At 43.6% G+C, this 16,740-nt stretch overlaps 1 protein-coding gene across 6 annotated transcripts in view; it reads left to right on the top strand.

Annotated features, from left to right (window-relative positions):
* BRD1 (bromodomain containing 1) overlaps positions 1-5,410 on the top strand; it is a 113,777-nt gene extending 108,367 nt beyond the window's left edge. For 5 of the 6 annotated variants that reach the window (XM_005286087.4, XM_042844383.2, XM_005286088.5 and 2 more), the window contains one exon: positions 3,491-5,410. In XM_005286087.4, the coding sequence (XP_005286144.1) occupies positions 3,491-3,674 (184 nt within the window). In that variant the 3' untranslated portion in view covers positions 3,675-5,410. Of the gene's footprint in view, positions 1-3,181; positions 3,449-3,490 lie in introns of those variants that run through there. The other variant, XM_065554899.1, reaches the window with a different exon arrangement.
* Positions 5,411-16,740: the final 11,330 nt, after the last annotated feature.

Here is a 16,740-nt window from a genome sequence, read left to right as displayed (position 1 = left end):
AAGGAAAAATCAATCAGGTTCTTAAAAAGAAGGCTTTTAATTAAAGAAAAAGGTAAAAATCATCTCTGTAAAATCAGTATGGAAATTAACTTTACAGGGTAATCAAATTTAAAGAGCTCAGAGGACTCCCCTCTAGTCTTAGGTTCAAAGTACAGCAAACAAAGATAAACACTCTAGTAAAAGGTACATTTACAAGTTGAGAAAACAAAGGAAAACGAACACGCCTTGCCTGGCTATTTACTTACAAGTTTGAAATAGGAGAGACTTGTTTAGAAAGATGTGGAGAACCTGGATTGATGTCTGGTCCCTCTCAGTCCCGAGAGCGAACACACTCCCAAACAAAGAACACAAACAAAAGCCTTCCCCCCTCCCCCCCCCCCCCCACAAGATTTGAAAGTATCTTGTCCCCTTATTGGTCCTTTAGGTCAGATGCCAGCCAGGTTACCTGAGCTTCTTAACCCTTTACAGGGAAAAGGATTTTGGAGTCTCTGGCCAGGAGGGATTTTATAGTACTGTACACAGGACAGCTGTTACCCTTCCCTTTATAGTTATGACAGGGCCAAAAAAAGATACGTCCCCAAAAGGTTCAGAAATTTTATTTTCACACCCTCCACCTAACTCCTTGGTAATACAGGCTGTAGCGGACGAAACAGCAACACCCACAGTCCACTGTGGCAGACGGAGGGGAAGAGACAGGACTACATGGGTCAAAAGGTTCTCTTCTCCTCAGCTGGATTACAATTGTGGATCTCTAACTGCTTGGCACTGATGGCCAAGTATGACTTTATAAACTGTGGCCGGATGGAGAAATTTGCAGATAAGCTACCTCAGCAGGATAGTAGTCGATTCCAAACAATTTTACAGGAAGTCAAGTTGGTCACCAGGGCCATACTTCAGGCTGCAGTTGGTTCAGTGGACACATCCTCGTGTGTATTGGCAACTGGAATTGTCATGAGAAGGGAATCCTGGTTACACTCCTCAGGTTTCCCTAGAGAGATGCAGAACACAATCGACAACCTTCGCTTTGACAAATCACACCTCTTCAACCAGAAGTGATTCCTTACACTCACTAACAGACTCTAGAGCAGGGGTAGGCAACCTTTCAGAAGTGGTGTGTCGAATCTTCATTTATTCACTTTAATTTAAGGTTTCGCATACCAGTAATACATTTTAATGTTTTTTTTAGAAGGTGTCTCTCTCTGTCTGTATTCTATAACTAAACTATTGTTGTATGTAAAGTAAACAAGGTTTTCAAAATGTTTAAGAAGCTTCATTTAAAATTAAGTTAAAATGCTGATCTTATGGCGCCAGCCTGCTCAGCCCTCTGGGTGTTGGGGGGGGGTGTGGTTCAGGGCAGAGGGTTGGGGGGGGACTTGAGGTCAGGGCAGAGGGCTGGGTGTTGGGGGAGGGGACTCGAGGTCAGGGCAGAGGGCCGGGGTGTGTGTGGAGGTGCAGGGCACAAGGCTGTGTGTGGGGTGGAGACTCGAGGTCAGGGCAGAGGGCTGGGGGGTGTGGAGGTGCAGGGCACAAGGCTGGGTGTGGGGTGGGGACTCAAGGTCAGGGCAGAGGGCTGGGTGTGTGTGGGGGTTCAGGTCAGAGTGCTGGGTATTGGGGGGCACTCGAGGTCAGGGCAGAGGGCTGGGTGTTGGGGGAGGGAACTTGAGGTCAGGGCAGAGGGCCAGGGTGTGTGTGGAGGTGCAGGGCACAAGGCTGGGTGTGGGGTGGGGACTCAAGGTCAGGGCAGAGGGCTGGGTGTGTGGGGGGGTTCAGGTCAGAGGGCTGGGTATTGGGGGGGACTCGGTCAGGGCAGAGGGCTGGGGGGGTGTGGAGGTGCAGGGAACAAGGCTGGGTGTGTGGGGGGGTTCAGGGCAGAGGGATGGGGATGGGGCTGTGGAGGTGCAGGGCAGAGGGATGGGTGTGTGTTGGGGTGGGGGGGTTCAGGGCAGAGGAATGGGGGGGGGTGTAGGGCAGAAGGCTGGGGTGCTCCCAACCCCCTGTCCTGAGCAGCTCATGGCAGGGGACTGAGAGGGATATGCCCTGTTCCGCCCCCTTCCCCCAGGCCCGTCCCTACCTCTCTCTGCCTTCTCTATGGAGCAGCGAGCACGCTGCACTCGGCTCTGCTCCTCTGGGAGGAGGAGGGGCCGGAATGCACCACATTGTGGGAAGAAACAGGGGAGGGGGGGAAGCTTGGCTGCCACAGGACCAAGCTTCTGCCTCCTGCCCCCGGAGGGGAGAACAGTGGGCAGGGGGGCTGAGTGGGGCTGGGGGCCGCTCACCCCTGTGGGGGCAGGAGGCAGAAGCTTGATCCCGCGGCAGCCAAGCTTCCCCCCTGCCCCGTTTCTTCCCACAGCATGGTGCGTTCCTGCCCCTCCGCCGGCTCCTCTCACCGGGCAGGCAGTGTGCCACTCAAAATCGGCTCGCGTGCCATAGATTGCCGAACCCTGCTCTAGAGCCACCTTACGATCCTTGGGCATATATACGCCAGCACCAAAGAGAAAATTGTATCGCCCACCATGAGCCCAATGCTATTAAACTCCTCACTTTACCACCAACGGGCCTACAAACCTCCTCAGAAGAGCCCTAAGTTCACAGAGCCCGTCTGCCAGTTCTGGCAGCACGGACCTCTGCACAACACACTCAGTTAACATGAAAACAGTATTTCTGAGTGTGCCTGGAGAGCTATCAGCCACTCCGTACATCAGTGCTTCCATCCTCCATGCCTTTTGGGGATCATCTCAAATTCATTCTATCAGCTTGGAGAGCTGTAACAACAGACAAGTGGGTCTTGGACGTCATTTGACGCGGCTCCACCATAGAGTTTATGACAATGCCTCTTTTAAAAAAAACACCTGGCTCTAGTCATTACTACCTAACATCGAAGAGTGAGCTGCACAGTCTCTACCCTATGCACTGAATTGGTGGTATTAAAATGTTGTAGCGTAAATGCAGAATGCAGGACTGATCAGAAGTTCATTGCTATGGAACTCCCTATTGGAGACCAAAACTAACACACGTTAGAATGTGGTGTAACCAAACTTTTGCAAAAATCTTTGTGCGATGATGGAAATTGAAGAATGAATAATTTTAAAAAAAATTCTACAGGTAAAAACAGGTGAATCTAGTAGTAACTGAAAACAATCCATTACTATCTAATCTAAGCCTGAGTTGTTTTAATACCTAGATATGATGTTGCATCAGACTGACTCCTATTAAAGTCAGTATTTACCATCAATTACAATCTTATGGTGCCTGTTGGATTTGTAAGTCTTGTAAGAGGCTGATGCTACTTGTGTCTTAAAACCCACGTTAAAAACACAGGTGTCCTATCTTTGGTAAGAATTTTGCTATTGGATTTTTTTTTTTAAAGAGATAAATTGTTTTGACACACTGCATGAGAAGCATTACGTAAGAGCTAGTTTAGTCCTATGTAAGGACAATCCTATTGATCTATGCTTTATTTAACCTAAGATTTATTTTATCCTGTTTATAGGCAGTGGCTTCCAAAATCCAAAATGGTTCCCCTGGGGATTGATGAGACCATAGATAAGTTAAAAATGATGGAAGGTCGAAACTCAAGCATTCGTAAAGCTGTGAGAATTGCTTTTGATCGTGCTATGACTCATCTAAGTAGAGTCCATGGAGAACCAGTTAGCGACTTCAGTGATATTGACTAACAAAGGTGCTACCAAGGCAAGAAACACACCACACATAGACTTGAACTTTATTAATAAACCTCATTGTGTAAAAGAATGTATTGACAATACAACTCCTTAATCATTGATTCAGTGGCTGAGTTCTGCAAACTTCAAACAGTTGAGCAGTTTCTCTAAATCACCATTGCCATATAGATTAATGATTTTATCATCGTGTTGTAGTTTGGAGGATTTTCCACTAAAGCTGTTAAAATGTCTTGTTCATAGTGTTCATAAATTGTACATATATGTATATTCAACACTTAACTTATTCTGATTTTAGAGGTAGCTCTTTAATTCCCTTTTTTAATTTTGATGGGGAGAGAGTAGGTTTTCATTTCCATGTTTTTTACATATTAAAAAAAAAAAAAAGTAACGTACATAAGCACCATCTTCCAGCTTAAGGTGCTTAGTGAATCTTAAAGCCTAATATCAAAATAACATCAAAGATATGTTTGCCTAAATCATATATTATACAATATGGTGCTGCTTGTATCATTTTTCCTTGATCTGTAGCTTTTGAAAGACTTGTGAATGTTTAATTTTGTGTAAATCATTGCTCTTTGCACAAAGTACCACATATTTAAGATTGATGTAAATTTACCATTACAAATATGTATTTTAAGAAAGAAAATTACATTATTTTGGAGGGTACTTTGTGAGAAAGGCATCGAGTAAAATTATGCTATGTACATCACTTGCAAATCACCAAAAACACTCCATTATTGCCCAAAATAACTTTTTAAGAGATTTTTTTCCCCATTTTTTCTTTGTTTTAAACAAACTTGGCTTAAAGCCAGTGAGCACATTTTTTTCGAAACCATCCCATCCATCTCCCATAGATTATATTTTTTTTCATATATGTGCCTCCCTGTTTTATTTATTGTAGAAAATGTATTAATTTGCTTTATAATGAAAAATAAATTTGACAAAGTATATTGATATGCATTTTTATACAGGCACGTGAGAAGACAACTTGCTTTGGGAGAAAAATGTATTGGAAATTGTATAAAATGACTTGATGGCTTGTGTGTAATTTGATTTTTTGTAACCTGTATGCCTTTGTTTCCAATGAGGGGATTTATGTAACTTTTAATTTAGAACACTTTGGTAGCAATAGAAACTTTGGATACATTTTTGTATGGTACATGTGATGTATATAGAATTAGTACTTTATTTTTATTTTTAAGAAGTAAAGCATTATGTATGGGTGTGGGAAAAGAAAGAAGGGTGGGTTTCCAGAACTGCATTTTTTTATATTAAAAAAATAAAGTCAAGATATTGATTGTTGTAGCTACTTTATTCCTACGTTCACTGAAATACTGAATTTGTAACAATGAAAATGGCAAGGTATGTTTGCAATGTGATTTATAATGACTCCATTATTTATAAATGCACTGTGTTGAACTCTCTTTTGCAGTGATATCTTAAATACTGTACCAAGTTATATAATATGCAACACCAAATAATGCATATGAATGCACAAAGTATTTATGCCCAGCTTTTTTTAAATAATGGATTAGCGAATACAGCAAAACCAATACTTTTAAAATCTTTTTTTAATTCATTGAATAGCATTCTGCATTGTTAAACCTGCTTGAATCTTTATTTTAAAGGGACAGTAAATTACTTTTTAAATACTTTTTGATGTTTTTATTCTCTATGGTTTGTAATACCCCTTTAGAAACTTGAAATAAAATTTCTTTCTCAACTGATAATTTTGTCCTGCATTTGGCCCCTGTGGAATCTTGGTTTAGTGTCCATTCTCCCAGAGGTAAATTTGATTGTTAAGGAACTGCTACCATGTCATTAACTTAATCCCTTTCTGGCTGTTTCATAAAGAGGGAAAGTGTCATCTTGTGCGGGGGCCACTGCTATCTATTCCAACAAGCCTCTTCTGAAGAGACTGGTGTTTGAGGCTGCATTATCCAAGACCAGTCTCCTATGCTGAACTCTAGTACTTTCAAGGATTCCCTGGTTAAAAAGCAGTTTGGGCTTTGAAAAATTGGTCATGCATTTGCTGACTGCCTTCCCTAGTCATGGCAGAAAATATTGATATCTTACTTTGTGCAGGAATGGAGATGGCCATGCATCCAATTAGGATAATATTTAAAGGTCTATGATATGATACTGATAATGCATCTGAGGTAGAAACCCAAAAGGTAAACTTGATTGTTTGCTTGAAGGTTCTTCCAGTGGGCTGGAGGAGCTGTTGTATGCCCATATTCACCTCTTGGGGAGCGAGCAAAAAAAATGGAGCCCAGTTTGACAAAGACAAGAAAAATTAAAGCCACGCTTAAGTCCTTGAGTCTGCTACTTAACTTTAAATATCTGTCTCATACTAAACTAAGAGTAAGGATCAATTTTTCTGAAAATGCCAGTTGAAATGTTCCCAATACCCTCAAAGATGGCATATCTAATGGTGTGACAATTCTCAGACTCATATCAGTAAGTAGCAAAAACTAATGTTTTTTGAGGCTTTCTGAAGCATCCCCAGAGAATCTAAGGGTACGTCTATACCCAGCCGCTAGTTCGGCGGCTGGCAATCGAACTTCTGGGTTCGACTTATCGCGTCTTGTCTGGACGCGATAAGTCGAACCCGGAAGTGCTCGCTGTCGACTGCGGTACTCCAGCTCGGCGAGAGGAGTACCGCGGAGTCGACGGGGGAGCCTGCCTGCCGCGTGTGGACCGAGGTAAGTTCGAACTAAGGTACTTCGAACTTCAGCTACGTTATTCACGTAGCTGAAGTTGCGTACCTTAGTTCGATTTGGGGGTTTAGTGTAGACAAAGCCTAAGTAAGAGAACCCTAGTGTCCCTCTCACAATCTCCTGGTTCCTAAATAGTTATAAATCACAAAACCCTCACAAAAGTGGTTGGGATTACAAAATGTGGCTTATTGAAAACTACTCCAGATTCCCACATCAAGTATGTTCTTAGTACTAGGAACAAATGAAGTGGGGAAAAAACAGCTCATCATTGCAAATAATTCCGTTAAGCCTGTACTACTCTAACTGAAAAAACATTTACACCAATGTGTTTGCTTGATTCAAAAAAAAAAAAAAGCTTCCACCCATCATCATCTCAGAAATAAACTACCTAGTCAAGAACTGAAGATTGTGTGTCTGGAAACAATTTCACTTCTTCCAGAGGAAGATATATTTATGCATTCTTGGTCTTAGGACACAGAAGAACATTACTACTTATTCAAAGTCTGACCCTTTGGGCATCCTATTTACTTACAAGACACTTTGTTGTCAATGTGGTGTATCAAGGCTAGATGTGACGGGATACCTGGGGTGCATCCTGGGACTGTGGGACCACTGTGCCCCCTGAACTCTCTCCAGCCTGGGCTGTCTCTCAAAATGCCTTGCTAGTGACCAGCAGCAAACCCCTCCAGGTGCTATTATCACTCAGCACAACCGCATGTGGAGACCCAACACCCAGCTAGATTGCATGAATGCTCCCAGAGCCACTCATGAATCACATAAAGAAAAGCACCAGCCAGATCCCCCTAACTCCCAGCCTTGCACCTCAGGAATATACTGTCTTGCACTGTTCAAGATGAGCAGCAGATTTATTAATTGGTTCACCACTTCATCAATAGAAAGTGGACATACATCCGCCTTTGCAAAGCCTGAGCAGATCTGCCAACTTCATACAAACTCACTGGTAAAGATAAACAGTAGAACAAATGTATTGACTACAAAAGATAGATTTTAAGTGATAGGCCAAAAGTCAGTGTGTGTTAGCAAAATAAAATAAAATATAAGCAGTCTAAACTCTCAACCCTATTGGACTGGACAATAACTAGACTAAACAGTTTTTCTCGCCCCACTGGATATTGCAGTCCTTAATATGCAGATTTCACCCTTGAAATCTGGGTCAGTCCCCTCAGTTCAAGTCTTCAGAGTGTCTTTGTTGCTTGCGGCATAGGTGGGTGAAGGAGAAAGGCCCAGCATGGGGCCACTGTGTGTGTTTTATACCCTCAGTCCATGTGCTTGGAAAACACAAGGGGTGCATTGCTGAGTCTCCAGGCAAGGTTAAGCAATTCCCCTGCTGTGGCCTCATGCAGGTGAGTCATTGCATTGTAGCTCCCTTGCTGGACAATAGTTGTTGATGAGTTGATTGACACCCCACCTGGATATTGGCTTCTTCCCTTGCTGTCGTCTCTGGGGAGCTAGTATCTGTCTGATTCCCCAACTTACAGCATGCTTTAGTGACCACCATACAACACAATTCTCATAACCTCATATGCATCAATACACATAGACGGATAGAGAAATGACTTTCAGCAGATCATAACCTTTCTCTTGATACTTCACATGGCATGCTCTATATGCAAGATCACTATAATCTATACATGTGAAATATGGGGGTTACAGGGTGCTTCCCCAAGGTACAGAATGTCTCACTAGATTTTTGTTTGTTTGTTTTTCTCATGTGGAACAAAGGGAACTTAAACCACCTGGAGATTTCTCTTCAGGAATTCCCCTTGTGTAGGGAGTATAAAGCTGGTGGCATAAGTCTAGCAGCATTGTCTGCTAGCACCTTCCTCTTCCCTTCTCTCAGCTGAGCTCCACTGTGCATGATTGTCCACTGCAGATCTCTGTTCCTCTACTGGTTTAACTTCTGCCACAGCTGGGCTGTTGGGGATCAGTGAGCCACAGCTCACTCCTTAAGCTGCCACTCTCCACTACATCTGAATGTAGTTTGGCCATCATGGAAAATGGGAGCCAAAATTCATATCCACGTGTACCTTAAAATGGACAGTTGGCCAATTAAGGACCATGTCTGGTCACTATCTTAGTGCTATACTTCCTGGGATTCAGAATAATAGCTTATTCCTACAGACTGCTTCATATACATCAGAACCCTGCTTGGAGACAACTAAGGAAAGTCTTATCTTCCTTCCCCTTCAATTGTTCTGTATTCACAGTGATGAGCATGATATATATACACTCAAATAGAAAAATGGTAGTTAGGGCAGGTCCAGGACACAATGACCTGAGCAGGAGGGAGCACGTTGAACCACGTTGTAGATACTGAGTCTGATGCCCTCCATCATGCCTCCCTAAATGGTGTCCCTGGGGAATGCTGGCTTCGACGGAGTCTTTGGACTTAGCGACACAATTCGTTCCTCAAAATTGCGTTGTAAGTCAAAACCGTTTTTCCCATAGGAATCAATGTTACGAAGTGGGGATTGGTTCCTGAACCAAGGCTTGATACACTTATTTTCACTACAATAATCCATTTTTGTACTAAATGAATTATAGATGACTAATGTTGCAACATCAATATATTTTCGCTTTTGCGAACGGGCTGCTAACAGGGAGTTTCGCAAGGGAGTTCTCCAGGTGAAGGAGGAGCAATACAGCACCCTTGGGGTAAGTGACTGTCTGTAGTGTGTGTTTGTGGGTTACTTGCTGTGTGCTGAGCTTGTGTTTGTCAGCCTGTTTGTTTGTTTAGTTGTTTGAAGGACCGTGTGCTGTGGCTGGCAGTTGGAAGCTGTGAGCTTCAAAGGAAGGTCTGAAAGCTAGAAGCCTCTGGTAATTGGCTGAGCCTTAATCAATGGGCGGGGCGTTCATACAGGCCAAGGCTTTATAAAGCAGCGCACAAGCGACCAGGGAGCTTTTGCGAACAGGGGCTGCTAACGGAGTTTCGCAAGGGAGTTTGGGAAGGGATTGAGAAGGGAGCGAGGGTCCCTTGCCAGTTCTATCTGTTTTCCCTTTATTCCCCTTAAAACCTATAAACCAACTACATTCAAAACTTCTTGCTTAAACAACCCTTTCAGCGGACAGGGGGCTGCAGACAGGGGAGTTTGAGGGGGAGTTTGACAGAGGGAGACTTACGATGGTTAGGAAGACCTGTGCCAGCGCTGCTTCTGTCTCCTCCACCTGCGCCTGTAACCAGACAGAGCGCCTGAGTATGGATGCTTCTACCCAGATCCTGGTGTGGTTTTGCAGAGACTGTAACTTGCAATTTCCACTTACTGATATCCAGGCTGCGGGGACCATCCAATGTGAAAGGTGCCTGCTGGTGGAATCTCTCAGGCAACAGGTGGGAGAGCTACAGGAGGAGGTTACTAGGTTGAAGAGCATCCGAATCCACGAGCAATTCCTGGACAGTGTCCACGTGGAGACAGCTGAGGTAGCTGTCCCAGTACACAGGAGTGCTGATATACCAGTGGTGGAGGAGGAGATGGCTCAGGGTGGACACTGGCAGCTGGTTACTTCTGGCAGCAGGCAGTGCTCCACCCCTGCTCCGAACCCTCCCGCCGTGGTAATAGGTAACCATTATGCTCTTCTTGATACAGGAGAGAAGGAATCACCCCCTACAGTAAAGGAGGAGAAGTCTCGTACCCCTAAGGCTGGGAGGTCTGCTGCCACCACTGCAAATAGGAAATGTAGGGTAGTGGTGGTCAGAGACTCTCTGCTAAGGGGGACGGAGGCGCCCATCTGTCACCCTGACATTTCATCTCAGGAGGTATGCTGCCTGCTGGGGGCCTGTATCCGAAATGTTACGGAGGCATTGTCGAGGATTATCCAGCCCTCTGACTACTACCCCATGCTACTCATCCATGTGGGCACAAATGATACTGCGAGATGTGACACTGAGCAGATCAAGAGTGACTACAGGGCTCTGGGAGTACGGGTGAAGGCGTTTGGAGCACAGGTGGTATTCTCTTCGATTCTTCCTGTCAAAGGTAGGGGCCCGGGCAGAGACAGATGCATCATGGAGGTGAATGCCTGGCTGCAAAGATGGTGTCGCCAGGAGGGCTTTGGCTTCCTTGACCACGGGATGCTATTCGAGGAAGGACTGCTAGGCAGAGATGGCGTTCACCTTTCGAGGAGGGGAAAGACCCTATTTGGACACAGACTGGCTAACCTAATGAGGAGGGCTTTAAACTAGGTTCGACGGGGACAGGTGAGCAAAGCCCACAGGTAAGTGGGGAACATGGAGACCTGGGAGATGGGTCGGAAACAAGAGGGAGTGTAGGCTATAATGGCAGAGAGAAAGGAGGATCAGGGCGAAACTGGGAGGAAGATCGAACCAGTATCTTAGATGCCTATATACAAATGCGAGAAGTATGGGTAATAATCAGGAAGAACTGGAAGTGCTAATAAATAAATACAACTATGACATTGTTGGCATCACTGAAACTTGGTGGGATAATACACATGATTGGAATGTTGGTGTGGATGGGTACAGCTTGCTCAGGAAGGATAGACGGGGAAAAGGGAGGAGGTGTTGCCTTATATATTAAAAATGTACACACTTGGACTGAGGTGGAGATGGACATAGGAGACAGAAGTGTTGAGAGTCTCTGGATTAGGCTAAAAGGGGTAAAAAACAAGGGTGATGTCATGCTAGGGGTCTACTACAGCCCACCTAACCAGGTGGAAGAGGTGGATGAGGCTTTTTTTAAACAACTAACAAAATCATCCAAAGCCCAAGATTTCAACTATCCAAATATATGTTGGGAAAATAACACAGCGGGGCACAGACTATCCAACAAATTCTTGGACTGCATTGCAGACAACTTTTTATTTCAGAAGGTTGAAAAAGCTACTAGGGGGGAAGCTGTTCTAGACTTGATTTTAACAAATAGGGAGGAACTCTGTGAGAATTTGAAAGTAGAAGGCAGCTTGGGTGAAAGTGATCATGAAATCATAGAGTTTGCAATTCTAAGGAAGGGTAGAAGGGAGTACAGCAAAATAGAGACAATGGATTTCAGGAAGGCGGATTTTGGTAAGCTCAGAAAGCTGATAGGTAAGGTCCCATGGGAATCAAGACTGAGGGGAAAAACGATTGAGGAGAGTTGGCAGTTTTTCAAAGGGACACTATTAAGGGCCCAAAAGCAAGCTATTCCGTTGGTTAGGAAAGATAGAAAATGTGGCAAAAGACCACCTTGGCTTAACCACAAGATCTTGCATGATCTAAAAAATAAAAAGGAGTCATATAAAAAATGGAAACTAGGACAGATTACAAAGGATGAATATAGGCAAACAACATAGGAATGCAGGGGCAAGATTAGAAAGGCAAAGGTACAAAATGAGCTCAAATTAGCTACGGGATTAAAGGGAAACAAGAAGACTTTTTATCAATACATTATAAGCAAGAGGAAGACCAAAGACAGGGTAGGCCCATTGCTCAGTGAAGAGAGAGAAACAGTAACAGGAAACTTGGAAATGGCAGAGATGCTTAATGACTTCTTTGTTTCGGTCTTCACCGAGAAGTCTGAAGGAATGCCTAACCTAGTGAATGCTAATGGGAAGGGGGTAGGTTTAGCAGATAAAATAAAAAAAAAGTTAAAAATCACTTAGAAAAGTTAGATGCCTGCAAGTCACCAGGGCCTGATGAAATGCATCCTAGAATACTCAAGGAGCTAATAGAGGAGGTATCTGAGCCTCTAGCTATTATCTTTGGAAAATCCTGGGAGACGGGAGAGATTCCAGAAGACTGGAAAAGGGCAAATAAAGGGAAATAAAAAGGGAAATAAAAACAACCCAGGAAACTACAGACCAGTTAGTTTAACTTCTGTGCCAGGGAAGATAATGGAGCAAGTAATTAAGGAAATCATCTGCAAACACCTGGAAGGTGGTAAGGTGATAGGGAATAGCCAGCATGGATTTGTAAAGAACAATCGTGTCAAACCAATCTTTGATAGGATAACGAGCCTGTGGATCAGGGAGAAGCTGTGGATGTGGTATACCTAGACTTTAGTAAGGCATTTGATACGGTCTCGCATGATATTCTTATCGATAAACTAGGCAAATACAATTTAGATGGGGCTACTATAAGATGGGTGCATAACTGGCTGGATAACCATACTCAGAGAGTTGTTATTAATGGTTTCCAATCCTGCTGGAAAAGCATAACAAGTGGGGTTCCGCAGAGGTCTGTGATGGGACCAGCTCTGTTCAATATCTTCATTAACGACTTAGATATTGGCATAGAAAGTATGCTTATTAAGTTTGCGGATGATACCAAACTGGGAGGGATTGCAACTGCTTTAGAGGACAGGGTCATAATTCAAAATGATCTGGACAAACTGGAGAAATGGTCTGAGTTAAACAGGATGAAGTTTAACAAAGACAAATGCAAAGTGCTCCACTTAAGAAGGAACAATCAGTTTCACACATACAGAATGGGAAGAGACTTTCTAGGAAGGAGGATGGCAGAAAAGGATCTAGGGGTTATAGTGGACCACAAGCTAAATATGAGTCAACAGTGTGATGCTGTTGCAAAAAAAGCAAACATGATTCTGGGATGTATTAACAGGTGTGTTGTGAGCAAGACACGAGAAGTCATTCTTCCGCTCTACTCTGCGCTGGTTAGGCCTCAGCTGGAGTATTGTGTCCAGTTCTGGGCACCGCATTTCAAGAAAGATGTGGAGAAATTGGAGAGGGTCCAGAGAAGAGCAACAAGAATGATTAAAGGTCTTGAGAACATGACCTATGAAGGAAGGCTGAAAGAATTAGGTTTGTTTAGTTTGGAAAAGAGAAGACTGAGAGGGGACATGATAGCAGTTTTCAGGTATCTAAAAGGGTTTCATAAGGAGGAGGGAGAAAACTTGTTCATCTTAGCCTCTAAGGATAGAACAAGAAACAATGGGCTTAAACTGCAGCAAGGGAGGTTTAGGTTGGACATTAGGAAAAAGTTCCTAACTGTCAGGATGGTTAAACACTGGAATAAACTGCCTAGGGAGATTGTGGAATCTCCATCTCTCGAGATATTTAAGAGTAGGTTAGATAAATGTCTATCAGGGTTGGTCTAGACAGTATTTGGTCCTGCCATGAGGGCAGGGGACTGGACTCAATGACCTCTCGAGGTCCCTTCCAGTCCTAGAATCTATGAATCTGTTTACTGTACACTGTATTTTGTAAACAGCATTCAAATAACATATAAACTCTCTCATGCTGCTCAGAATGCCAGCAACATAGGCTCATAAAGCCAGGGAGAAAGGCACACATGTTGAGCCTCAGCCAATCACTGTTCAAGCTCTCTGATTGGCTCCCGGCCCCTGGCTCAGCCAATCAAAAACAAGCAGCAACCTTACCCGGCAACAAGCTACCCTGCTGCCTCAAAGCCAATCAGAAGCGACCCCTTCGAACGCCATACCAGTATAACACAACCAGGAAGTGATTTCAAGCGAACTTTATGCAAATTGAGCATTGTAAGGGCGAAACGGGCAGTCAATTGAAAAGCGTTGTAAGTGGTATCCGACGTAAGTCGGGTGTCATAAGTGCGAGGACTCCCTGTATGACATATGAACAATGGCTTCCTTCCAAGACTCACTGGCTTGGTGGCAAACCAATGACCATGTTCAATCCTGAAAGGACTCAAACTTCTAGTTCCAATTGTAAATACTGTAATGGGGAGACCATATAAGGCAGGTGGAGGGGGAGTTCCTGTTCAGGGTGTTTTGTCTTTTCAGGAGACTCGTCTTCACATAAATCCCCACTTCATAGGTTGTAAGGGCAGATGGGATCTTGTGCTCATCTAGTCTGAAACTGCATACCACAGGGTCATAGAACTTCCTTGAATTTATTCCTATTTGAATTAGAACATCTCTTTTAAAATTCCAGCCTTGGTTTCAAATAGCCCGTGATGGAGAATCCAACACAATCCTTGGTTAATTATTCCTTTCTGGAGAGGGCTGTCCCATTTGTATTTTGGTCATTCAGCGAGATCTGGAATTCCAAAAGACTGTCTATGTTTGAAATAGAATCCCCAGGCAGCTATGTTCTATGTCAATAACAAAAAAGGACAAGTTCTAGCTTTCTGTTCAGGGAATCTCTCACTATGTGGAACTGTACATTGCCTAGAGAAGTTGCCGGATCAGTCTGGTTTTACTTCCTCAGGAAGTAAATAGCAATGTGGCCTCGGGATTGGTCCTTACCTGATTGACCAGATTTTCTGCAGTGCTCACAACTGGTATCTCTTTTCACCATATCACTGTCCCGGCTCCCCTGCGCGCCCCCTCGCCCCCCAAAATTAACAGCATTCTGCTTATGACGAAAGATCACAGTGGCAATTGACACTTCAGCACACACTGAGAAATGTTCATGGATTGGTATGCTCTCCATTTCACCTGATAATTCCTAACCAAGTTTAGGAGAGATGGAGATTTCATAATTCAAAGTCATAATAAGACATAGATGTTAACTTATGACTATTGTTATCCCAATTTAGGTTTGCTGTCAGAACTTTTGCAAGATAGCCAGATATTGTACATTTTAGAGCATAACCAGGACTAGGTATTGTGATGCCAGGGGTGAAATTAATAATAAATTCTTACCGGTATGGGGGCCGGCGCCTTGGGCGGAAGGGGTGGGGCTGGGGTGGGGGTCAGTGTCCCCCAGCCAGCCCATCTGCGCTGCCTGGCCCGCACCACCTGGGGCTCCGGCAGCGATTTAAAAGGGCCTGGGGCTCCAGCCGCTGTTGTGGTAGCGGCGGCACCCGGGAGTCCAGGGGCCCTTTAAAATCGCCGGCCCCAGGGCAGTTGCCCTTTTACCCCCCGTCGGAGGCGGCCCTGGGGGGGCCAAAAGGGGCAATGATGTTAAAGCGCTGCAGCAGTGCTTTAACATCATTGCCCTTTTGCCCCTTTCCCGCCCGCCCCATCGGAGGCGGCCTTGCCCACATGGACCCTACCGGCATTGCCGCCAACGGGGGAGGCCACGGCAGCGCTTTAACATGATCTGCATATGGGCCAGTGCTGGCTTCTTAACAGTATGCCGTGCCAGCTCACTTTCACCCCTTTGTGAGGCCAAGCCAGGTTTGAACTATTGGTGATGAAGGCCTTGTCAGGGTTGTCTCCCATCTCCTAGACTCACATTTATACATTTTGAGTTTTATGTATTTAAAGGATTCTTAATCATCACAGAAAGAAATCTTAGTCCCTCTAAAATGATTTCTGACCATATATTAAAAGTAACCAAATTCTGCACGCAGGTAGGTAGATAGTGAGCAAAGCCCTTTGATTTAATTGCATGTGTCTGAGAATGGAATCTGCTCCACTGTGATTTACGATGATTTAATTGTTTGTAACTCATATTGAAGCAGAAGTCCTGTTTTTGAGACATTGTTAGTCTTTTACTCTGGAACTTTCATAGAATGGAAATCTATAACTTCCCAGAAGAAGAAAAATATCCTTAATCTTTGAAGAGAGATCATTTGCTCTTCATTGTTTACTCAGAGTTAGGTTTTTATGGGCAAGTATTGTGGGGTGGGAGGATTCCACCTTTGTTTGTCATACTGGTGTTTCTCCTGTTTGTTTAAAAAGAAATTAACAGTGGCAGAATGACTCAGAACTCTCTGCTTTGTTGTCATGGCTTGGGTTTAGAGCTAAATCAAAATTAAATTTGTACTGTGTCTGAGGCAAAACAAATACAGATTTGTAATTTATTGCAACTACACATCTTCAGAGAAACAGTTATAGGTAGGTACAGTTTTTATTTTTTCCCCACAATATATTCACCATTCTCTATCTCTGTTTTTACTACCAGAATCCATCTTTTGTCCATTTTACTGTTTGTATTGTATAACACTTTAATTGCCATTTTGTGGAAGTTTTCCTTTTTGTTGGTTGTAGTTTTGTGTTTTTACACAAGAGGGAGCAATATACTTAGGTCATCTTCAGATTAAGAAATTAAATATTTGAATATTTTCTTTTTAAACTTTCACTGCTATGAACGCATTCAGTTTCTGTTTTTACCTGCACTATTTCATCTCTTGAAATGTTTGTAATCTGTTTAAAGTAGCTCTTTAAGTGATTTCTTCAGCTAGTGATCAGTTTTGGAGAAATGGTTGTGGTTAAATTTTCTGCTGACATATTAATGAATGGATCTCTATTCCAGGTTCTTTTGTCTGCTTCCATCTCACATGGGGAGCTGACTTTAAAATTTTTATTTCCTTTAGCATGCATGTTTCTATTACATTATTTATCATTCTCTGTTTGCAGTGTTGTAGCCATGTTGGTCCAAGGATATTAGAGAGACTAGGTGGGTGAGGTAATAAGCAATTTATGGCTTATTATGACAGTCTG

Source organism: Chrysemys picta, chromosome 1 (genome assembly GCF_011386835.1).
Source record: "Chrysemys picta bellii isolate R12L10 chromosome 1, ASM1138683v2, whole genome shotgun sequence".
Lineage (NCBI taxonomy): Eukaryota > Metazoa > Chordata > Testudines > Emydidae > Chrysemys > Chrysemys picta.
Note: the sequence above shows the minus strand (reverse complement) of the source record. Positions and strands in the feature narration are given on the sequence as shown.